Genomic DNA, 24,254 nt, shown 5'->3' on the forward strand with positions numbered 1-24,254 from the left:
CCGCGGCCGGAAGCAAGTCCCGGCCTCCGCGTCCGGAAGGTGCACGACTCTGAGGAAGCTGGGCCCCGGAACTTCCGGCGCCGAGGAGGGACTTCTGGGCCCGGAGCGGAAGTGGCGGGGCGGTGCCAGGGCAGAAGGACTCTGCCTGAGAAACCCGATTCGAGGTATTTCTGGGGGGTTTGTCCAGTCGAAGGATCTTGCCGCTGTGGCTCCCAAATTTTGCTTCCGAGGCTGGCCTGGCTGAGGGCTCAGCGCGCCCGGCCCCACCCTCCAGGTGAACCTAGGTACTTATGACGGGGCCCCAGCGCGCGACGGACTAGGTTCACGCCGTCCTCTCAGGCCCTGGCGGCCGGGCGGCCCGGGTTATCCCGAGTGTCCTGGGGACCCCACGCCACGCGTCTCTGAGTCTCTCCCTCCCCTTCGCGTGCCGACGGCGGCGCGAGGGCCTCAGTCCCCGGGAAGTGACGCCCCCTCTGGTTCGTAAGACTCAGAGACTCAGGCCACGCGGGCTTAGCTCCATTTTCCCCGAAAAACACTGAGTCTCCGGTCCTTGGAAACGGTGACCCTCCTTCTGTCTGTGAATTGACCACCCGCTTCCAGTTCGTGCAGCCGTTGTGGTTGTTTGTAAGACACCCCTTTCACGGACACCGAACATTGATGAACCCAAGATTTCTCAGTCAGTTCTCGGCAGTGACCTTTTTCTAAACCAGAGCGATTTTTTGTATTAGTTAACTTACTCTGGTTTGAATTACAGTTCTGTGCGTGAGAGCCCTGGCCGCTGAATGTCAGCCCTTTGAAGGCAGGGGCTGTGTCTTGGTCTTTGTGACCTCTTCCATAGCGGGGCAGGGATTTGTGTAAGGTCAGCACCTAGTAAATGTTTGCTGAGTTGAACTGTTAGGTGAAAGAACTGTTGTAGGACCACTAACTCAGCATCTTTAAAAAACTGTTCTAGAACCCCCCCAACCGGAGTCTCATTCTTTTTCCTGCGAAACTCCCGATGCTGCCTGAGGCTTGGACCCAACCTGAGGGACCACATCTGAGAAAACCCTGCCTGTGTCTGCAGTATCCGCTTGAATTCCTCAGGTTGTTCAGGAATGGAGAATCTCCAGCAGTGTTAAATATATGACCATCAACTTAGGAGATGGCTGCTTTGCAAAGGAAAGGGCTTCAGGCAAGGATTCTCAGCTCTGAAGAAGAGGAGAAACTGAAAAGAGACCAAGCTTTAGTGTCTGATTTTAAACAGCAAAAACTGGAAAAAGAGGCTCAGAAGAACTGGGACCTTTTTTACAAAAGAAATAGCACTAATTTCTTCAAAGATAGACACTGGACCACCAGAGAGTTTGAGGAGCTCAGATCATGTAGAGAGGTAAACTAATATTACACGTTATTTGAGCTGTTCTTCATTTAAAATGTGTAGAAGAGGGGTGCTTTATTGCATTCCCAGGGGGAGTGTGAGATAATTTATGAAACCTCTCAGAGGCTTCATAAATTTTTGTACCTTAGATATACACTGTTTGTCTCAAGTAGTTTTAGCAGTTGCTGAGTTGTATAATACAGAGGAGAAAAGACACTGTAACTGCAGTCCTGTTGTCTAACAAAGGCCAGTCACAGAATTTTGAAATCAGTGACTGGTGGGGCTTTCAGCCACTTCACACCGACATATCAGGCCATCAGCATCATGCTTCTGTATTATGGCAAGAGAAGGAAAAGTAGATAAATATATGCTTTTTTTGTAAGTTAAAAAAAAGGAGGGGCATTTTCTGTTTCTTTAAAGCTAATCTGAAAGTTGTAAATATTAAATTCATGCTGAATGATTTCAATGACAGGTTCATAATAATAGTGATGAACACTTTATCATGCCCGTTTTCTAGAACTTTACGTGTGTTCTGTAACTTAAGCCTTATAATAACATGGTGAAGTTTGGTGTTACAATTATCCCCACTTGCTGATGAAATTGAGGCACAAAGCTGTTTAAGTGATTTGTCCAGTGATAGAACACGGGGCAAGGGGAGCAGTCCAGATTTGAGTGCACGCGGTTTAACCTCAGAGCCTATTCTATTAACCATTATGCTGTGTTTTCTCCACACCAAACTGCCCAGTGTTGGATGAGGTATCAGTGGCTTTGGGTTATCAGTTCACTTAATTGTCTACTCCATGGGGACAGAGACCTTGTCTCGTGTTCTGGACCTTTTAGTTTTTTCTTCATTATGTAGATGTAGTGTACTGTAACTTTGGGTTCTCTTTCCTCAGTTTGAAGATCAAAAATTGACTATGCTTGAAGCTGGCTGTGGGGTTGGGAACTGTTTATTCCCACTTTTAGAAGATCCGAATATCTTTGCCTATGCCTGTGATTTTTCTCCAAGAGCAGTTGAATATGTCAAGGTTGGTGCACCAGCTGTGTGTTTTGTTATATTTTCCTAGACTTGTTGGACCTGCCTTCTACACCCATTTGCCCAATTTCAGTCCTCTCCCTGAAGCTAACCAGCTATGATCACTGTGAACCTAGTTTTCCTGTTTACATACATGTATAATACATACAGAAACATAGCAGTATTCAGAAAAGTAGAAAGAAATACCAAACAGCATCCTTATCCTTGTATCCAGATTTAATGATTGCCAGCATTTTGCTATGTTTGCTTTATAGACTTGCTGAACTGTTTTAAAGTAAGTTACAAATGTTGACACGCTTCACTCCTAAATATGTATGCCTACATCTTCAAAAAAAATGAGGACTTTTTCTACATGACTATAATATACTTATCATATCTGAGAAAAATAACTGTAATTCCCTGATGTCATTAATACGCAGTCTGGATTCAGATTTCCCGCAATAGTCCCAGGTGTCTTTTATAGCTATATTTAATTAAGGACTACATCTTACACTTTATTTTGTACCTTAAATCTCCTTAGCCTAAAACATTCCTGCCTTCCCCTTGACCTTTTCCCCACTGACATTGAATTTTCAGAGAGCAAGCCATTTTCTATAATGAGGTCCCACATTCCAAACTGGGTCTGATTGTTTCTTTTAATCATTGTTTAATTTGTTTCTGTATTTCCTGTAAACTAGAAGTTAGATTTAAATCAGGTAAAATACTTTGGGCAAAAATACTTTAGTAGGTGATGTTGTTTCTTTCATATTGCATCCTACCAGGAGGCAGCAATGTAATCTCGCTGTAAGTGATGCTAGTTTTGATCGCTGGGTTAAGGTAGTAACTACCTAATTCCTTTGTTGCAGAGGTATTTTCTTTTTGTCACTAACAGATATGTGGGAGATACTTTGGCAACATGCAAATATGTAGTTTTCCAGCAACCTTTCACAGTTTTAGCATCTATTAGACTTTTTAAATAGTGGCATCACATTGTACTATAACTTGCTTTCTTCACTCTATGTTATATCTTGCCGAGTTTTTCATCCTAGTACATGTAGGTCCACTGCATTTCATTTACCTGTTGTAGTATTCCATAGAACGGATATGCCATACTGGAACAATTGCCTTGTTGATAATTGTTCAAATTGTTTCTAATTTTTTGCTCTTACAAGTAGGGTTAATGTAATCAAAATTGTACACATGCCCCAAAACACATGTGTGCACTTATTTCTGTGGTGAATAATAGAATAGAATTCCTTGGAGAAAGGATACATGTTGAAATTTAAGTAGATAATGCCAAGCTTCCATCCAGAAAATTATACCAATTTATAATTTCACCAATAGTATAAAGATATTTTTTCCTCTATGCCCTTAACATTTGACATCAGTCTTCTTTGTATCTCCCAATCTTATGGGCAGAAAGTACTGTCTCCAATTATTTATTTATTTATTTTTGGCTGTGTCACGTCTTAGTTGTGGCACGCGGGCTCTTTGTTGCAGCGCACGGGCATCTCTGTAGTTGTGCGCAGGCTCCAGAGCACGCGGGCTCAGTAGTTGTGGTGTGCGGGCTCTCTAGTTGTGGTGCTCAGGCTTGGTAGTTGTGGTGTGCAGGCTTAGTTGCCCCACGGCTTGTGGGAACTTAGTTCCGTGACCAGGGATCCAACCCACGTCCCCTGCTTGATCTGTGACCCAGGATGTGATCTATCCTGGAGAATGTTCCATGTGCACTTGAGAAGAAAGTGAAATCTGCTGTTTTTGGATGGAATGTCCTATAAATATCAATTAAATCTATGTGGTCTGTTATGTCATTTAAAGCCTGTGTTTCCTTATTAATTTTCTGTTTGGATGATCTGTCCATTGGTGTAAGTGAGGTGTTAAAGTCCCCCACTCTTATTGTGTTACTGTTGATTTCCTCTTTTATAGCTGTTAGCAGTTGTCTTATGTATTGAGGTGCTCCTGTGTTGGGTGCATATATATCTATAACTGTTATATCTTCTTCTTGGATTGATCCCTTGATCATTATGTAGTGTCCTTCCTTGTCTCTTGTAACATTCTTTATTTTAAAGTCTATTTTATCTGATATGAGTATTGCTACTCCAGCTTTCTTTTGATTTCCACTTGCATGGCATATCTTTTTCCATCCCCTCACTTTCAGTCTGTATGGGTCCCTAGGTCTCAAGTGGGTCTCTTGTAGACAACATATATATGGGTCTTGTTTTTGTATCCATTCAGCAAACCTGTGTCTTTTGGTTGGAGCATTTAATCCATTCACATTTAAGGTAATTATCGATATATATGTTCCTATTACCATTTTCTTAATTGTTACTGATTTGTTTTTGTAGGTCTTTTTCTTCTCTTGTGTTTCCCACTTAGAGAAGTTCCTTCAGCATTTGTTGTAGAGCTGGTTTGGTAGTGCTGAATTCTCTTAGCTTTTGCTTGTCTGTAAAACTTTTGAATTCTCCGTCAAATCTGAATGAGATCCTTGCTGGGTAGAGTAATCTTGTTTGTAGGTTCTTCCCCTTCATCACTTTAAATATATCATGCCACTCCCTTCTGGCTTGTAGAGTTTCTACTGAGAAATCAGCTGTTAACCTTGTGGGAGTTCCCTTGTATGTTGTTTGTCTTTTTTCCTTTGTTGCTTTCAGTAATTTTTCTTTGTCTTTAATTTTTGTCAATTTGATTACTGTGTGTCTCAGTGTGTTTCTCCTTGGGTTTATCCTGCCTGGGAGTCTCTGCCCTTCCTGGACTTGGGTGGCTATTTCCTTTCTCATGTTAGGGAAGTTTTCGACTCTAATCTCTTCAAATATTTTCTCGGGTCCTTTCTCTCTCTCTTCTTCTGGGACCCCTATGATGCGAATGTTGTTGCGTTTAATGTTGTCCCAGAGGTCTCTTAGGCTGTCTTCATTTCTTTTCATTCTTTTTTCTTTAGTCTGTTCTGCAGCAGTGAATTCCACCATTCTGTCTTCCAGGTCACTTACCCGTTCTTCTGCCTCAGTTATTCTGCTATTGATTCCTTCTAGTGTATTTTTCATTTCAGTTATTGTATTGGTCATCTCTGTTTGTTTGTTCTTTAATTCTTCTAGGTCTTTGTTAAACATTTCTTGCATCTTCTCGATCTTTGCCTCCATTCTTATTCCAAGGTCCTGGATCACCTTCACTATCATTATTCTGAATTCTTTTTCTGGAAGGTTGCCTATCTCCACTTCATTTAGTTGTTTTTCTGGGGTTTTATCTTGTTCCTTCATCTGGTACATAGCCCTCTGCCTTTTCATCTTGTCTGTCTTCCTGTGAATGTGGTTTTTGTTCCACAGGCTGCAGGATTGTTGTTCTTCTTGCTTCTGCTGTCTGCCCTCTGGTGGATGAGGCTATCTATGAGGCTTGTGCAAGTTTCCTGATGGGAGGGACTGGTGGTGGGTAGAGTTGGCTGTTGCTCAGGTGGGCAGAGCTCAATAAAACTTTAATCCGCTTGTCTGCTGGTGGGTGGGGCTTGGTTCCCTCCCTGTTGGTTGGCTTGAGGCGACCCAACACTGGAGCCTACCTGGGCTCTTTGGTGGGGCTAATGGCAGAGTCTGGGAGGCTTCACGCCAAAGAGTACTTCCCAGAACTTCTGCTGCCAGTGTCCTTGTCCTCACGGTGAGCCACAGCCACCCCCTGCCTCTGCAGGAGATCCTCCAACACTAGCAGGTAGGTCTGGTTCAGTCTCCCCTGGGGTCACTGCTCCTTCCCCTGGGTCCCGATGCGCACACTGCTTTGTGTGTGCCCTCCAAGAGTGGAGTCTCTATTTCCTCCAGTCCTGTCGAAGTCCTGCAATCAAATCCTGCTAGCCTTCAAAGTCTGATTCTCTAGGAATTCCTCCTCCCGTTGCCGGACCCCCAGGTTGGGAAGCCTTATGTGGGGCTCAGAACCTTCACTCCAGTGGGTGGACTTCTGTGGTATAAGTGTTCTCTAGTTTGTGAGTCACCCACTCAGCAGTTATGGGAATTGCTTTTATTGTGATTGCGCCCCTCCTACCATCTAATTGTGGCTTCTCCTTTGTCTTTGTGTACGAGGTATCTTTTTTGGTGAGTTCCAGTATCTTCATGTTGATGATTGTTCAGCAGTTAGTTGTGATTCCGGTGCTCTCGCAAGAGGGAGTGAGCGCACGTCCTTCTACTCTGCCATCTTGAACCAATCTGATGATCTTTTCCTTCTAAGGTACTAAGGTTTTATGTCTTGTTTAGAAGTTCTATAATCACATAGATACGCTTTTTAAAATTTTGGTTATGGTTTTTAATGAACCTGGAAAAAGTTTGGCCATTATATCTTCAAGTATTTCTTCAGCTCTGTTTCCTCTTCTCCTTCTAGGATTCCAATTACTTGTATGTTATACCATTTGTATTGTCTCACAGCTCTTGGATGCTGTTTTTTTGTTTTTAACTTTTTTTCCCTTTCTTCAGTTTGTGTAATTTCTGTTGTCCTATCATCAAGTTCACTGGTTCCTCTTTAGGCGGTAGGCATTCCTGTTGATGTGCCTGTCAAAAGCATTCTTCATTTCTGTAACTAAGCTTTTGGTTTTTAGCATTTCTAGTTGATTTGTTTTGTAGTTTCTATCTCTCTGTGAAATTACCTATCTGATCTTGCATGTTGTCTACCTTTTCCTTTAGAGCCTTTAATATGTTAATCACAGTTATTTTAAATGTCCAAACCTGTAGTTCCAACGTCTGTGTCATATTTGAGTCTAGTTCTCATGATTGATTGTCTCTTCAGACCATATTTTTTCTTGCCTTTTGGTATGCCTTGTTCTTTTTTGTTGAAAGCCGGGTATGTTATATAGGGCAGTGGATACTGAGGTAATGAGGATTTGTAATAATCTAGACAGGAGTTGGGCTCTATTTGAAGTCTCTTGTTGCTATAGTTACCTGTGAGGTTTGTTGTTGCTATGGGCCTCAGAGACTTCAAACTCCTCTGGTGACTTTGTTTTTGTTGCTCCTCTTGGCTTTGGGTCTTCCCTTTGTGCTGTTCACCATGAAGAGTCTGTCTTTGGCAGCTTTCCCAGCAATCCACTGTTATTACTGGAGACTTGTTGGTAGTATGTGGGGAAAGAGACTTTCTCTAATGTTCTGATTCTCAGTTTTTGAACTACGTAATAGACCTGTGTTTTAGGGGTGTGGCCCTCACAAGTGTTTCTGCTTCTCCAGGAATAGAGCTTTTCTCTCCCATCGCTTCCCCACCTCTGTCATCCTCTGTGGTCTTGAGGCCATTCTCTCTGCAGATTAAGACTAGGTCTGGGAAGAGTAGGGCCCTCCCCCAGTGGTAGTGGTACTCCACCAGTGCCCTAAGGATACAGGCCTCAGATGACTTTTCCCCTGCAGGTTAAACCTTTCTTCCCTTAAAGGTGAGAAAGTCCAGCACCAGAAAGAGCACCATTGTCTTTGTGAGAGCCTGGTGATGTCCTTGGTGGAAACACCTGCAAAGGGTGGGAACATCCCGATGGCTTCATCTGTTTGTCACATTTCTAATTTTCTCTTCCCAGGCTGAAGGCTACTGCCTCAGGTAAGCAAACGCTTGGGTCCTGCGTCTCCCTGAAGGCACCTGTCCCTCTCCAGATTTGGGGATGGCTGGTGGTTCTTTGACCTCTGTTCTTTCATGGGTTCACATAAAGTTGCTTTCTGTCCAGCTTGTTTCCCATAAGGATGGGAGCTACATCTCTCCACCTCTCTACATCTCTGCACTGGAGCTGCAAGTCTTTTATTACTCCAAGCAGTCTGCTGTCCTCTAACGCAAGTGGGTAGAGCTAGCTGTTCAAACAGTGAATTGAGTGAGAAATTCGTTTTCCACTCCTGATAATTGTTACCTGTATTATCTACTTTTTTTTTTTTTTAATTTATTTTTGGCCACGTTGGGTCTTTGTTGCTGTGCGCGGGCTTTCTCTAGTTGCGGAGAGAGGGGGCTACTCTTCGTTGCGGTGCATAGGCTTCTCATTGTGGTGGCTTCTCTTGTTGCGGAGCATGGGTTCTAGGCACGCGGGCTTCAGTAGTTGTGGCACGTGGGCTCAGTAGCTGTGGCTTGTGGACTCTAGAGCACAGTCTCAGTAGTTGTGGTGCACGAGTTTAGTTGCTCCGCAGCCTGTGGGATCTTCCCAGACCAGGGCTCGAACCCATGTCCCCTGCATTGGCAGACGGATTCTTAACAACTACGCCACCAGGGAAGTCCCTATTATCTATCTTTTTTTTAATCTAATTGCCATTTTTGTCATCTCTCTTCTGTCATATACACTACTGATCCCTCTTTATACATGGGTCTGTTTGGGGACTCTGTTCTGTCTCAGTGATCTATTTGTCCCCATTCTCAAACCACAGTGTTTTAATACTTCATTTTATAATGTGTTTTGATGTCCAGTAGTGTGCCTCCTCTTCCACTGTTCTTCATGTAAAAATCATCTTGGCGGGCTTCCCTGTTGGCACAGTGGTTAAGAATCCACCTGCCAGTGCAGGGGATACGGGTTTGAGCCCTGGTCTGGGAAGATCCCACATGCCGTGGAGCAGCTAAGCCCGTGTGCCACAACTGCTGAGCCTGTGCTCTTGAGCCTGTGAGCCACAGCTACTGAGCCTGCATGCTGCAACTACTGAAGCCCACGTGCCTAGAGCCCTTACTGTGCAACAAGAGAAGCCACCGCAATGAGGAGCCCGCACACCGCAATGAAGAGTAACCCCCGCTCACTGCAACTAGAGAAAGCCCGTGCACAGCAATGAAGACCCAACACAGCCAAAAAAAATAAATCAATAAAATAAATACATTAAAAACAAACAAAAAAAACCCCACAATGTGATATCACCTCACAGCCATTAGGATGGCCACTATCAAAAAAAAAAAAATCATCTTGGCTATTCCTCAAGATTTTCACTTCCAGATGAATAAAATTTACCTTGTCAAGTTTCTAGAATCTGTGGAGATTCAGTTGAGATTGCATTGGATTTATAAGAGGAGTTATAGGTAGAACTGACACCTTTTCAACATTGAACCTTCCCATCCAATAACTTCGTATATCTCTCTATTTATTAAAGTCCTTATTCACATTAAAGAAAAGTTTGATATTTTTTTCCATAATGCTCTTATACATGTGTTGAAACCATCAACCAAAATGTACCAGGAACACACTTGTAGTTAAAAAAAAAAAAAAAAAAAAGTTAGGTTTTATTAGCTTGCTACATCAAGGGAAAATATACCCAGAAGAACTGTGGGAGCATCTCAATAAAGGAAGTTGGAAGGGCTTCTCATAGGGTTAAGGGAGCAGAGGCTGGTTTTGGATTATCATCCCTCTGGAGTTACATGCTTCTAAAATGCTCAGTTTGGAATATGTGATAGACTGTGTACTCAGTTAAAAATGATTAGTTAATATATTTAAAACAGGTAACCAACAAGGACCTGCTGTATAGCACAGGGAACTCTGCTCAATACTCTGTAATAACCTAAATGGGAAAAGAATTTGAAAAAGAATAGGTACATGTATATGTATAACTGAATCACTCTGCTGTACACCTGAAACTAACAACACTGTTAATCAAATGTACTCCAATATAAAATAAAATTTTTTTTAAAAGGAAAAACGTGATTTGTTAAAATGAAATATTGTCTGTTGCAGCAGTAGTGAACATTACATGCTTTAATGTGCAAATGGTTCATTACTCAAGTTTTACCCAGTTACAAAGTGATCATTGATTTCTGTGCAGCAGTGTACACATAGAAATAGGATCTCCTTTTGATGCTGTGTTTTTCTCTATGTATCAACGTGGATGTGGTGTTAAAATTATTTTGTGTTTTTCTCCTCTCTAGCAAAATCCTTTATATGACACAGAAAGATGCAAGGTATTCCAGTGTGATCTGACTAAAGATGACCTTCTGGAACACGTGCCCCCAGAGTCTGTGGATGTTGTCATGTTGATATTTGTGCTCTCTGCGGTTCACCCTGATAAAATGCACCTTGTCTTACAAAACATTTACAAGGTTAGTAATTGGGAGCCTGCACTTGAGGGTTAGATGTCCTGATCTTTTCACTTACCTTCCCTCTGCGGCTCACGTGCTGTCTCGATTCACAGAGTCTCCCCGTTCTCACGAGGTGGGCTGCGTAGTCAGTGTAGGGAAGAAAGTTCTCCTGCATAAAACATCCACCCTAAATTCTCATTTGCCTGGTGGCCATCGCTGCCCTTCAGAGCTTGGCCAGCCTTGGAGCAGGGATGATTTTGCAGCTGCCTAGGATCTGTGGAGTCTTGCTGTAAAGTGAGAGGAAGCATAGTTCAGTGCACAAGAGCACACAGTCTGGAGTCAGGGTACCTAGAATCAAATCTGGCTCCCCTAATGTAGGCAACTTCCTTTACCTTTCTGAGCCTCCATTTCATTAATAATAGTTAATAGTTCCTAGATAGATAATAGTTCCTAGATCTTAGGATTTGCGGGAGATTATATGAGATGTGTTTTAAGTGCTTAGTGCAGTGCCTAGAAATGGTGAGTGCTCTTTAAAAGTCAGCTGTGGTCGTCATTGTTGTTACTCCCATCATTGTTGTTAGACTGGGGAGAACCCAAGCTGCTGTGGCCACCAGGAGGCTGCTGCAGCACTCAGGGAGTAAAGCATCACTCCTAAGTCATGTGACTCAAGACAGGCCACCTTTTCATTCTTCTCTGGGCCTCAGTTTTCTTGTCTGTAAAATGGGGGTGTCTTTCACTCATGGGGTTATTGTGAGATGCAGGTAAGATCAGGTACGAGGTGCTTTGTAAACTACAATAGAGGCTCTCTTAGCTGTACAAACGGTGGGTAACCATGTTGATTAACTTAAAATCAACTAAGTCAAGAAGTGATTTTTAAAAATGGTACCTTCTTACCGTAAACATTTTATTATAAGTTAAAATATGTTAATACTCACTTATCATTCTTTTCATGTAGAGCTAAGGCCTTTTCTTTGAGTATGGGGCCATTTATCTTACATAAATCATACATGTAACAGAGTTTTGGTTTCTTTACAGCAAGAACTTAAAAACAATTGAAAAGTAATATGAGGGCAGAGTCTTTTATATTTTTACCCAGACTTTCATAGTTGATTCTCCCACGCTTAATTAAATAGAAGTTTGTTCAGTGCTTGTTTAACAAGTCTTTCCAAAGTATTCAACATACTTTTCATAGGAAATAAAACTGCCTTCTGTTCACGTTCGTATTGCATTGTTTATATACTCGTATATAATGATAAATCTCAGAACAGCAGCACAAGCAAGCTTGGGAATGAACACCAGTGACTGATGGGAGCACCAGCTCCCCGGGAGGCCCTGGAGTGTAATGGCGCACCATCTAGAGAGCCTGGGAGCCTCACCTGCTCAGGGGGTCATGGCTGCAGTCAGTCTGTTTACAGAGAGAGTGGAAAGTGTCCAGCAAGCTGAGAAAGTGGACATTAGTTGAGAGCCTCTGTATATGTAGAGCTGTACATTAAAATTTAACCCTGGTTCGTGATGTTTTAAAAGAGTAGTGAGGTAGAAATTTCAAGACGCTGGAAACCTGTTAGGGAATAACTATTCTCACTGAAAACAATTTTTAAAAAAATTCAGATATTGCCACATTGGTTTTAGCCCTCTGCTTGTGAGGTTTTGTAAGGTTTTTTCCTCCTTACCTCTCCTTTCCCTGCCCTGGCATATGAACAGATGAGAACCCAGCGTGTATCCACAGATGGGCATGGGACTTAAGCTGGGTAAAGAGGGAAGAGGGGACCGATTGGAGGATCCCTGATTTGATGGTGAAGGTGAAGGTGAAGGTTTATGAAAGATGGGGAATTAGAGAGCTGGAAAAATGGTGTAGGGGGTGGTCGGAGAGTGACTTGTGTGACACTGAGAGTATGAAGGGGTTATACTTTACAGTGTTGACAAGACCTTAGGACATTACTGTGGGAGCGAGTGATTAAGGTAGGGTGGAGGACGAGATCTTTGGAAGAGAGAAGCTCAAATCATTGAGGCCAGCATATTTGGAAGCATAATCCACGTGCATGTTGAAATTGATGGGAATTAAGAATGGAGTAGTATGAGGATGAAAGCATAAACCAGAAGATGCATTCATCATGAAATGGAGGGAAATGACCCTGGAACTAATAGATGACTAACAATAAGGGATAGTGGGTGGTATGATCTGATGACAGGAGATTCAGACCTGAGGCTTGGGGAGGAGAACGGGGAATGCACAGAAAGTAGCAATGGGGCAAGGAGGACCCCAGCCCCATTCCCATGCCCAGTGGTACAAGGACCATGGGAGAAAACACAGCCTGACTTGAGAGGTTGCAGGGAAAACTGTGTCCTCAGGGGACAGTCAGGATTTTGTTAGCACGAGAATGTGAAGGGAACATTCAGGATACCAGTGATTTCACTGATGGAGGGTTTGGGGGATTAAGAAGGAGTAGGAGGTAATAGGGGCAGAGTAAGGAGTGTCTGGAACTTTACTGGGGATGAGAGTGCCCACTGTCAATATTCTATCCATCATTATACTGGAGGTCCTAGTCAGTTGGAGAAGACCAGAAAAGGGAATAAAGGGTTTTAGAATGAGAAAGAAACAGAACTCATTATTTGCAAATAATATGATTGTCTAATGAGAAAATATTAACAGAATGACATAAGTGTAAGATGAATGTACTCAGTGCCACAGAACTGTACACTTAAAAAAGAGTAACATGCATTGTGCAATCTTACTTTTCCGCTTCATGTTACATGTTTTGTTCTACTTCTTTGTTTGATTTTGAGTTTTTTGGTAGACTTTTTTTTTTTCTTTTTTTGAGGAAATTGACAGCTGATTTTAAATTTACATGAAGGAACAAAGAGTCAAAACACTCTTGAAGAAGAAGGCGATGGGCAGATTTATACCCTACCAGATATAAAGGCTTGTTACAACTACAATTATTAAGACACAATGGTGTTGGCAGAGGGACAGACAAATTGACAAATGAAATGTGATAGCTTAAAAGCAGATCCATATATATTTGGAAATTTGAGTTGATAGAGGTGACATTGAAGATCACTGGGAAAAGGACTGCTCAGCAAATGATTCTGGGACTGTTGGTAGTCCACGTGGGGAAAAACCAAAATTGTATTCCTACTTCACCTCCTATACAAAAGTCATTCCAGGTGGATTTAAAGACAAATGGAAAAGACAAAAGTTTAAGCCTTTCAGAAGAAAATATAGGAGAAAATCTTTGACTTCAGAGTAGGGAAAATTTTCTCAAAGACTCAAACACATTCTATGCATAAAGATGATGGTAAAAAAATTAAGAGTTTCTGTTCTTCAAAAGACAATATAATACAAAGAAATTAAAAAGACAAGGTGGGAAAAGTAACTTAAAATCTATTCAACTGAGGGACTTCCTTGGCAGTCTAGTGGTTAAGATTCCGAGCTTCCACTGCAGGGGCCATGGCTTCGATCCCTGGTTGGCTTAGTATCCAGAATGTATAAGGAATTCCTGAGTAACAGTAAGAATGACAATAGAAAAATGAGCAAACAGTCAATTTATAGAACAGAACACACAAATAGTTAACATATGAAAAGATAGCCTCAATAACCCAGGAAATGGAAAATAAAACCATAATGAGACACCATTAGATGAATAAAGTTAAGTCTGACAGAGCCGGGTATTAATGAGGATATGCCTATTCTTGACTTAAATGGAAACATACAGCATGTTATCTATATTTTAGTATGTAATGAAGTGTTACATTAAAAGAAAAGTTAACTTGAGCTGTCCCAGTCCATACCTGGCCCCTTTCTTATAGTAACAAATTCCATTTCAGCAGTCTTCCTGTTTTTACCCCCCAATAGAAATCCTTTTTCAACTGACCTGGAATGAGTTCACGGCAGCAGTGTGATGCTGTCATGCATAGTCAGTCACTGGTTCATTAATTTGAGACCATGTGCTTCATGAGGAAATTACTGGAAGAAGCAAACTCTCAGCCTCTGACAATCAGGCACCCTTTGGGCAGCTCTGCAGTCTTGCTTGATCAGCTACAGTAATAAGCTGTTGTACGGTAGAGCTAATTACTCCAGGATGTTAACACCTGAGAAATTTTAAAACCACATAATTTTACACTGAAAGGCAGCCTTAAAGTTGAATTCCCTCAGTTTTGGAATAGAACAGTAAAATAAAAATAGACCAAGTTTGTCATCAGAAGACGAGATTTTGGTCTTCCCTGTGCCACTGACTTGCCTTGAGAGCCCAGGCGAGTCACTTGTACTCTGAGCCTCACGCAGCGTGGAGTGGGTCTGGTCGACCTCGCCTGCTCTCTTCCTGGAGCTGTTGGGAGGGTGAGGAAAGCCGGTGGCTGCACAGCCCCACCATCAAAGGAGGTGTTACACCATAATTACTGTCTTATGGACGAGAGAACACATTCAGAGGGATGAAATGTTGTCCACGGTCATTCAACCAGTTGACAGAAGAGCTGGGACATGGACCAGGATTTCCCAAATTCCTGAGCAAGTGTCCCATGCAGCCTTTCCTTCCCTCTGAAATTAAGAATGATTTGTTTCTCACACAGACTAAAATTTTCAGACTTTTTCCTTCTCAATTATTCACATTTTAAAATTTAGCATTTCTGACCAAGGTATGAATGTTTTTATCTAAGAGGCACTTTACTGACAATATTTTAAATGCATGCTTGTGTTGATAAGAATTCGCTAAATGACGGAATTCCCTGGCAGTCCAGTGGTTAGGACTCCGTGCTTTCAGTGCCAAGGGCGTGGGTTCGATCCCTGGTTGGGGAACTAATATCCCACAAGCCATGGGACGTGGCCAAAAAAAAAAGAAGAGAATTTGCTAAATGAGAAAATCTGCAGCACACTTGGAAGTATTACGGGCCATCTTTCCTATTCTATTCAGGAAGAGGAAACACATCAAATTACATCAGAAATCTACTATAATAGGTGCTACATGTCATGTCTTAAAAATCATCTTGTTGATGTGATGGGGCAGAAAATATTTAATAAAATCAATGCCCCCTTTGAAGTCCACTCTTATTTGGTAAAGTTATGCAGTTTGAAAGAATCCCCGCATAAAAAGCAAGTGTCACAGCGAGTACCACTTTCTTTTCATTCTGAAAAGCATATGGCTATCTGCTGTGTAAGAGAGGGGCAGTTATACCACTCCCGGCGGATTTTACCTTCCAATTTTTGAGACATCTGCTCTGTGACAGCTATTTCTGAAAGGCTGTAGTGAGGAACTCCCACCGGAGCCTGACACTGGTCCCTTCTCTACACACTGCACTAGCGTGAAGATGCTTCACCTCAAATCAAGAAGTGCAGCAGTGTGGGAAGAATACTCAAGTTACCCCTTCCCTCACAGCCTCTCTTGTCTTGTCAGTAGTGAGGACGGAATTGGAATGACACCCCCCGCCCCTACTCCGCCCAGGGCTAACAAACGTCCCTGATCCTGCAGTGTGATGCCTTTTACCCCAGGGTGAGTCCTGCCTCCCCTCCTTAGTAGCTGTTGTATGATCGTGGGCAAATCACTTCCCTCTTCTGCTACCAGTTTCCTTGTCTCACAGAGGATAATCACACTCCTTCCTTCCTTCCTCCCAGAATTGTATGAAGACTCAATGAGAAAATGTCTGGTAAGCTATAGCGGGCCGTCCACTGTTAGCGTGGTGGGCAAGCCATACAGAATTGTAGCCTGGGAGACCAGAGCTGAGACTCAGGATGAGGAAGGCCAAAAAATCAGTAAAAAGTGAAAATGACATTGTATTTTTTTAAAGAAACAATTTGACTTCAGGGTCATGGATTAGGAGATGGCTAATAAAATGGTGGGAGAACGTGCTTTAGTGAGGGTATGATTGTTTCTTCTAATGTCTTTAACACTTTAATTGTGTGACACTGGACCTTCCACAGAGCTCTCATTAGTGCTCAGGAAGTACCCCTCCAGCGCACAGGACACTGCCAAGTCTTAGCACACCTTTGCTTATCAGGCCCTTTTCCTTCATAGTATGGGTATTGCAGTCTGGCCCCTTTCATAACTGTCACAAATGCAGGTTATTTTAATCCCTAAATTAATCAGGTTTTATTTTATAGTAAGCTCTGTTTGACTGGGTCCCCGAGTTACGTGCAGCCTGTTTTGTTTCGTAGGTATTAAAACCAGGCAAAAGTGTCTTGTTTCGCGACTATGGGCTGTATGATCATGCCATGCTTAGGTTTAAAGCCGGCAGCAAACTTGCAGAAAACTTTTATGTTAGACAAGATGGAACCAGATCGTATTTTTTCACTGATGGTAAGATTGCTGAAATCTGTCTTGACTGCTGTTTCCTTGATTGCATTGTCACTGTGGTACCAGTTGGAGTGGGGGTGACTGTACCCCCCTCACAAGCACAAGGTCCCAGAACAAGCCCGCTCATGCGCACCACTTACCAGCCCCGGCTGTGAGCTCACAAGCCACCTCTGGTGATGGTGTCCAGTTAGTGAGCCGGATCAGTGGACAGGCTCTGATGCGCCGCCATGTGGATGACGCCAGGAGCTGCGCTGGAAAGGGGGGAGAGCAAACCAGAATCTTCACTTCGTCCACTCAGGAATAAAGCAAATAGGACAGGGTAGTGCCTTGAGATTACTTGAGTCTCACAAAGGTAAGAAACCTTTTTCTATAAAAGTGATTGAGGGACTTCCCTGGCAGTCCAGTGGTTAAGACTTTACCGTCCAATGCAGAGGGTGCAGGTTCGATCCCTGGTTGAGGAGCTAAGACCCCACATGCCTCGAGGCCAAAAAATCAAGACAAAAAACAAGCAGTATTGTAACAAATTCAATAAAGATTTCAAAAATGGTCCACATCAAGAAAAATCTTTAAGAAAAAAAAGTGATTGAAACTGTTTTTACACAAATTTGCTATAGAGGGGTCTCTAAAAGGTCATTTTTGATAAGAAAACCATCCAAACACCGAACATGATTTTAGTCTTTTAGGTATTTTGAACGTTAGTTTTAAGCCTGTTAAATACAGGCATACCTCGTTTTATTGTGCTTCGTGGATATTGCATTTTTCGTAAATGGGATGTTCGTGACAACCCTGTGTCGAACAAGTCTGTTGGCACCATTTTTCCAACAGCATTTGCTCACTTCATGCCTCTATGTCAGATTTTGGTAATTCTCGCAATATTTTGAACTATTATAAATTACTATATTTCCTATGGTGATCTGTGGTCAGTGATCTTTGATGTTACTAAGACTCGCTGCAGGCTCAGATGATGGTTAGCAATTTTTAGCAATAAAGTATTTCTTAATTAAGGTATACACATTGTTTTTTTAGACACAGTGCTACTGCATACTTAATAGACTACAGTATAGTGTAAACATAACTTTCATATGCACTGAGAAACCAGAAAATTCGTGTGGCTCACTTTATTGCAATATTTGCCTTTATTGTGGTGATCTGGAACCGAACCCACAATATCTCTGAGGTGTGCCTGTAATCTGAACCATAAGATAATTACCTTCTTAAGCTCTAATTTTTACAACATTTGTATTTCTTGAAATGAAATATTCTCTTAAACTCAAAAATGAAGCTGAAAATGAGTGATTAACATTAAAACTACAAAACCATTAAAAATGTACGGTGAAAATTAAAAATTTGTTTTAGTGTTTTGGATTCATGAAATCTGATTAAACCAATTATAAATAATTGAGAAGATGCAGTAATATCTGCAAAGTGCTTCAGAGCACATTCTTTGGAGTAATGCCCTCGATAAGAGTCTTTGTTTTTGCTACGTAGCCATTCTATTTGTTTCACTTAATGTGTAGTGATGTATTACTTGGATTAACTTTTCCTTAGGGTATGTCACCATCAGAAGATTTTTTTTCTCCCCACTTTGGTCACCGATTTTCCTCCTTCATGTTAGCATAGATGAGGTGCTTGATGTGAACAAATTGAGCACACACACATTTTGCATGAGTACAGCCAGCCTGGAATTGTGTTTCTTTTTACTCAGACTCTTGTCCTTGGGGAATCACAGTAGGGCAAGGAGGGCGTACTACAGGTTGTTCTTAAACTTTTTTGCTTACTGTTTATTTGGGAGTTTTTGTTTGACAGGGAGAAGTAGGAGTTTGTTAACTTTCCAGAACAAAACCTTCTTTACCTTTTAGTGTTGAGGTTCTCCTTCCATTAAGGACGCCCTGTCTCAGCCTCCCACCCCCCTCACCACTGCTCAGCGGCGCAGTGGAGTCCAGACTGCAAGCGCTGTCGATCTGCTTGTCTTCTAGAATTCCTGGCACGGCTCTTTATGGACACAGGTTACGAAGAAGAGGTGAACGAGTATGTGTTTCGTGAGACGGTGAATAAAAAAGAAGGCCTGTGTGTGCCGAGGGTTTTCCTTCAGAGCAAGTTCCGAAAGTCTCTGAAGAACCCAACTCCTGTGACCCCGCGCCTGGGCCACGAGTCCTGACCTTTTACGAGGTTGATGTCTGTGCCTCCCCTTGAAGAGGAAAGTTTAAAGTCACTCTTTTTATTTTGTGTACTTTTATATTTTAACTTTTTTAAATGAATATATATACTTTTTATATTAAAAGGTAGCAAGTGTGTGTGTGTTACAGAAATGTAAATAAAATTGCAAGACCTGAAGAGGAAAGTTTTATGGTATAAAGTGATTTAGCCATGTTGTCTAAGATTCCACAGAGGAAAACACGAGGGCCCTGTAGCACTTAAAAAGACCCGTGTCATTCATTACTCCTCCAGTCTGTAAATGTGTCTCTAGGCAGCATGTCAGACAACCCTGTGGAAAAATGAGGCCAAATAGACTAAAATAACACATCCCTGCGTATTCTTAGCTTGAAAGATTGTTCTCTTCTCTTCTTTCTCCAGTGTCTCATGTTTGCCCATTTCCCTCTGCTTTGGTTCATTTATGTGCCTCCTCAGGACCAGTGTCCACAAATGCCACTTTTGCATTGGAGGTCTCAAGAACACCCATGGCTTCCTGCTTCGTCCTTGAGACCATCTGTAATTGGGCCAGTCCCTGGCCACAGTGCCCTGAGGGAGACGGGAAGGCCATCCCCTGTCCCAGCTCCACACTGGGAAATGAGGCGGCGGCAGCTAAGAGGCAATGACTGCCATGGCTAGTGCTGAGGTGGCATATGGGAAAATCCTCAGATTGGTCTGCTGACCTGTTTCCCAAGCATTCCTGTGTAATGACTTTCACTTTATAAAATGAAATCAGAGTTCTTTTGGCCTGCTAACAAAGCTGATCCTGTAGGCCGTGATGTTTCCTGTTTATGAGAATGGTTGTCTTGAGTGTACTGCCTGGCCCGCACACACAGCCAGCTAGGGCCCTTCAACCCCAAACACATTTGAAGGGGAGGGGTCCCTGTGGGGAGGGGCTGGCCAGTAGTCATAGCCGTTCTGTACAATTAGAGTCAGCCCTCCCGCTCCCGGAGAGAGGAGGGACAGGCAGTGAGGCTCAGGCGGCATGCTTGCTGGGTGTCCTCACTCTGCCATCTGTCCCTGACTGCTTGGGAGGGCTCGAAGGGGCAGGGGAAGCAAGAGGAACCCTTGTCTGTTGCTGGTCTGTTGCTTTATGTATTCTCTCCCCTTCTTTTGAAGGCTGGAAGATGGCTATCCTGGGTAAGAGCAAAACTGATGAGGACTAGTACAGAGTTGTCCTTTGAAATCAGCTTGTAAAGAAGATGAACCTGGTGGGGGACGGGGACTCAGAGGCTCCCTCATGGAGCAAGGGGCAAGCCCAGCCCCAGAGCAGTTTGTTGGGGGAAAGCCTTGACCAGCCCCAGGCTCCCCACCTCCAGTCCAGGGCTCTTTCCTCCAAGTGGCTCCAGCAAGTGCGTCCCACACCCGGCTTCAGCCCCAGAATGCTGCTAAACGCCCCCTCCTCGGAAGTCCTTTCACCCGTTTCCTCCACTAGGTCTGACCAATGTCACTTGGATTTTAGTGGCTCAGCTGGATAAAAACAGGATATTTGAAGTAGAAAGTGGGGAGCAGTGTGATGTAGTAGGGTAAGCGTGGGCTTTTGTTGTCAGAAGTCAGTTGTGGCCTCACCACTCTGTTTGAACCTCAGATTCCTTAACTTGTAAGACATGGATAATTGTCCTGAGACCTACCAGAGGTGGCCGATCTGGCCGACCACGTGCCCTGGAGACAGGAGTGACACTAAGGCAAGCTGAACAGGCTGACGAGGACCCGGCCATAAGAAAAGGCCCCTCTACCTTTGCCAGGAGTTGCCTGAGGGGACGCCTGTAAACGAGGCCCACGGTTCCCTCCAAGCACAACTTGGAGTCGTCTCTGTCCTCAGGAGCAATGATGGCCCCAAATTCCTGCCCCATAAAGGAAAGGCTGCAGATTTTTCACCTGGAATATTTAAAGCTGGCCTAATGACACGCACACCTCTTGACACCCAGCCAGGTAACCTCTCAGTAACCCCACTTTAAAATGTAGTGGTTGTAAAACATACTTCTAGTTAAATGAATGAGGTGACATAGTCTATCATGGTTTGGGCCAGTGGATTGGGGTAAGAAATAATAAAAACATGGCTTCAGTTCTTTTGCTTCGGTGCCCCCATGTTCATTCTCCCTGGGACACTTCCATTACTGCACCCCAGATTAAGACAGAGGAGCAGAGTCTTCTGCAGGTTGGGTGCCCAGGAGATCCAGGAAAGCAAGGCCACTGTTTGTTTAGTAGCAAAACTCTGTGACAACATTTGCTAAATCATAGACTGCCAAGAGTCAACCAGTATTGCCTTGTCTTCACAGGCAGAAAATAGCCCCAGAAGGGTAGTGAGTACTGGTTTACAGTGCTATAGAAAATAGCATAAGTGCTATAGTGCTCTTTAGTAAGGTATATATACCATATACAGTATAGAATATATATATTATACTATGCAGTGTATACCGTATACGATACTATATGGTACTATTAATTTCATTTGAGTTTTTGATATATACTACATACAACAATACTAATTGTGTTACGCTATTTGGAATATAAACATCTGGGTTCAAGTCCAGGACTTGGCCCATACAAGTAGTCAACTTCTCCAAGCCTCAGTCTTCCCATTTCTAAGACTGAGATCCTGTTACCTGTAGCACAGGACTGCTACCAGATTAAATGAGTGCTTCATTTACTATAGAGTTACAGTCAAGTGCTTGTTATTTCTATTAGTTTGTATTCCCCAAGAAAATGACTTAATCCATACTCCTCTTCACGAAGCGGTCGTATTTAATCTGACAGGGCCCTTTGAAAGGGCCCAGGATTTGGATGAGCCACCACAAGGTGGCGCTAGATGCCAGATATTCCCACTAGCCTCAGCTGGGCCCCAATCTTAATTGCAGTTAAAGCGTGTCCGTTTTTATTGTCTTTGAAGAGGAAGGGAAATGCTTACAAATGTGTTTTCTAGGTCAACTTTAGCTCAGAAGATCAATTTTGGCCTCACAGTGGGGATAAGAAAGCAAGGGTGCTTTTCTCCAGCACTCATTCTACTTTGCCTACTGAAGGCAACATTTTTAGGCAATGGGCTCTGAAAGTGTCTGCAAGGCCTTACCCCTCCTCATCCTCAAGTGGTTGTGTGGACTTGCTTTTACGTTGCCAGGGTTTAAAGCAAGAGAAGGGACTGCAGCGTGGACACTTGTTTGCCTCACACGTTATTCAGTTGTCTTTGACAGCCTTTGGTTCCCTATTTCACAGTTGTCAATCAAGGGAGGGAAAATTGTGAAGTAAATCGTGTCTACCAAAAGAGTGTTTTCCAGGACCAAGTTTGCTGTTGGGGAGCAAATATTTAACAGAAACTTAAATAGGCTCCATTAATGAAACCAAAAATTAGCTGCTTTTTCACTTTTCCTTTCTGCCCTTCTCAGATGTGTGGCATTTCATTAGATAGTATTCAGTAGGTACCGGCTGGGCACAAGGTCCCATGGGGTCACTGTGGCTGGAGTACAGGATTGGGAAGGGAGGCAGTGCGGGCACATGCTGAGAGGTAGCCCTGGCCGAGTCTTCACTCAGCCAAAGCAAGACAGCTAGGAAGCCAAACACAACCACTGGAGGAAAGAGAAACAGGAAGAAAGGCTACGGGAAACCTGAGCGTGACAACTGTCATCATTTAGAAAGAATATTTCCACATTTTCACAGTAGAGGCATCATACGCTCTGGTCTGGGGCATGGCCGTGAAGAAGAGGACGTGACACACGGCTCCTTTAGAGTATCTTACCAAGCACATCTAGAAAAACATCAAGACTAGCAAAATGAGACAATTCCCAGAGGAATTATAACTGCTAAAAATATGGTCAACTCTAGTTAGAAACAAATTTAACAAATTAAATTGAGACTCTCCTTTTTCCTACCAAATGGATAAAGCTTAAAAAACAATACTCCATGCTGGTAAAGAAATAGATGTTCAGATTTGTTCAACTACAGCTGATACTTTTTCTTCTTTATACTTTTCTGAAGTTTCCATGTTTTCTGTAATGAGCATATATTGCTTTTACATTAAGAAAAAAAGTAATCTAGCATCCTCAGAACTCCTTTGAAAACCTCATAAGTTAAATGAACTAAAATCCTTGTGACAAATCTGCTAGAAATACGTTTTTAACCTTTAAGATTCTTACCCATCAGGAACTAGAAGACACCTCCCAGAAATAAGAGAATGGGTATCTTAGGATATTCTTTTTGTTCCCAGTGCTCTGGACTCATGGGGAGGTGCCTTGGATGGGGAATTTTCATCTGTTGGGCTGGGCCTTCCATGGCTGGTTTGAATTTGGAAACGCATATCCTTCAGTCCCTTGGAGAATTTTACTCTAAATTTTTATTTAGTTATTTCTCACCACTACCAACACACACATACACACACCCCACATGTATTTTCTCTCTTTCTGGAACTCTTATTAAAATGTTTCACTTCCTGAACTCATGCCATAATTTTACAATCTGTTCTCTCCTTCTCTGCCATCTCTCTTTCTTAACATTTTGCTTTCTGGGAGATTTAGCTCACAGTCCTTTCATTGAGTTTTTAAATTTCTGCTTTCACAATTTTAATTTCCAAGAACATTTTTTATTCTTTCAGTGTCCATTTTATTTTATAAATTTATTTATGTATTTATTTATTTTTGGCTACATTGGGTCTTCTTTGCTGCACGCAGGCTTTCTTTAGTTGTGTCGAGCGGGGGCTACTCTTCATTGCGGTGTGCGGGCTTCTCATTGTGGTGGCTTCTCTTGTTGCAGAGCAACGGCTCTAGGCACGCAGGCTTCAGTAGTTGTGGCACGCAGTCCCAGTAGTTGTGGCTCACGGGCCCTAGAGCGCAGGCTCCATAGTTGTGGTGCACGGACTTAGTTGCTCCGCGGCATGTGGGATCTTCCCGGACCAGGGCTCGAACCCGTGTCCCCTGCATTGGCAGGCAGGTTCTTAAACACTGCGCCACCAAGGAAGCCCTCAATGTCCTTTTTTTTTTAAACAATGTTTTTATCATTTATTTTATTATTTATTTATTTTTGGCTGCGTTGGGTCTTCGTTGCTGCGCGCGGGCTTTCTCTAGTTGTGGCGAGCAGGGGCTACTCTTCGTTGCAGTGTGCAGGCTCCTCTTTGCGGTGGCTTCTCTTGTTGCGGAGCACAGGCTCTAGGTGCGCGGGCTTCAGTAGTTGCGGCTTGTGGGCTCAGTAGTTGTGGCTCACAGGCTCTAGAGCTCAGGCTCAGTAGTTGTGGCGCACGGGCTTAGTTACTCTGTGGCATGTGGGATCTTCCCGGAGCAGGGCTTGAACCCATGTCCGCTGCATTGGCAGGCGGATTCTTAACCATTGTGCCACCAGGGTAGCCCTGTCCATTTTTTTTTTTTTTTTGGTCCATTTTTAAAATAGCAATTTAGTCATGTTTCATGGAAACAATGTCTTCTCTGATCTAAGGCATATACTTTCCACAGGGGCAAAGTTGTCCCCC

At 42.9% G+C, this 24,254-nt stretch overlaps 1 protein-coding gene across 4 annotated transcripts; it reads left to right on the top strand.

The window, feature by feature from the left end:
* The first annotated feature begins 88 nt into the window (after positions 1-88).
* On the top strand, positions 89-18,939 carry METTL6 (methyltransferase 6, tRNA N3-cytidine). Of its 4 annotated transcripts, none has more exons than XM_068545886.1 (6): positions 89-164; positions 953-1,366; positions 2,251-2,382; positions 10,182-10,352; positions 16,477-16,618; positions 18,592-18,939. In XM_068545886.1, the coding sequence occupies exons 2-6, from the start codon at positions 1,142-1,144 to the stop codon at positions 18,771-18,773; spliced, it is 852 nt and encodes a 283-aa protein (XP_068401987.1). In that variant the 5' UTR covers positions 89-164; positions 953-1,141; the 3' UTR covers positions 18,774-18,939. The 4 variants fall into 4 exon arrangements, with proteins under 4 accessions (XP_068401987.1, XP_068401986.1, XP_068401989.1 ...); XM_068545885.1 differs by having other exon boundaries at positions 112-284; XM_068545888.1 differs by having other exon boundaries at positions 112-274.
* The last annotated feature ends 5,315 nt before the right edge of the window (positions 18,940-24,254 follow it).

This window comes from Eschrichtius robustus, chromosome 6, assembly GCF_028021215.1.
Source record: "Eschrichtius robustus isolate mEscRob2 chromosome 6, mEscRob2.pri, whole genome shotgun sequence".
NCBI classification, from domain to species: Eukaryota; Metazoa; Chordata; class Mammalia; order Artiodactyla; family Eschrichtiidae; genus Eschrichtius; species Eschrichtius robustus.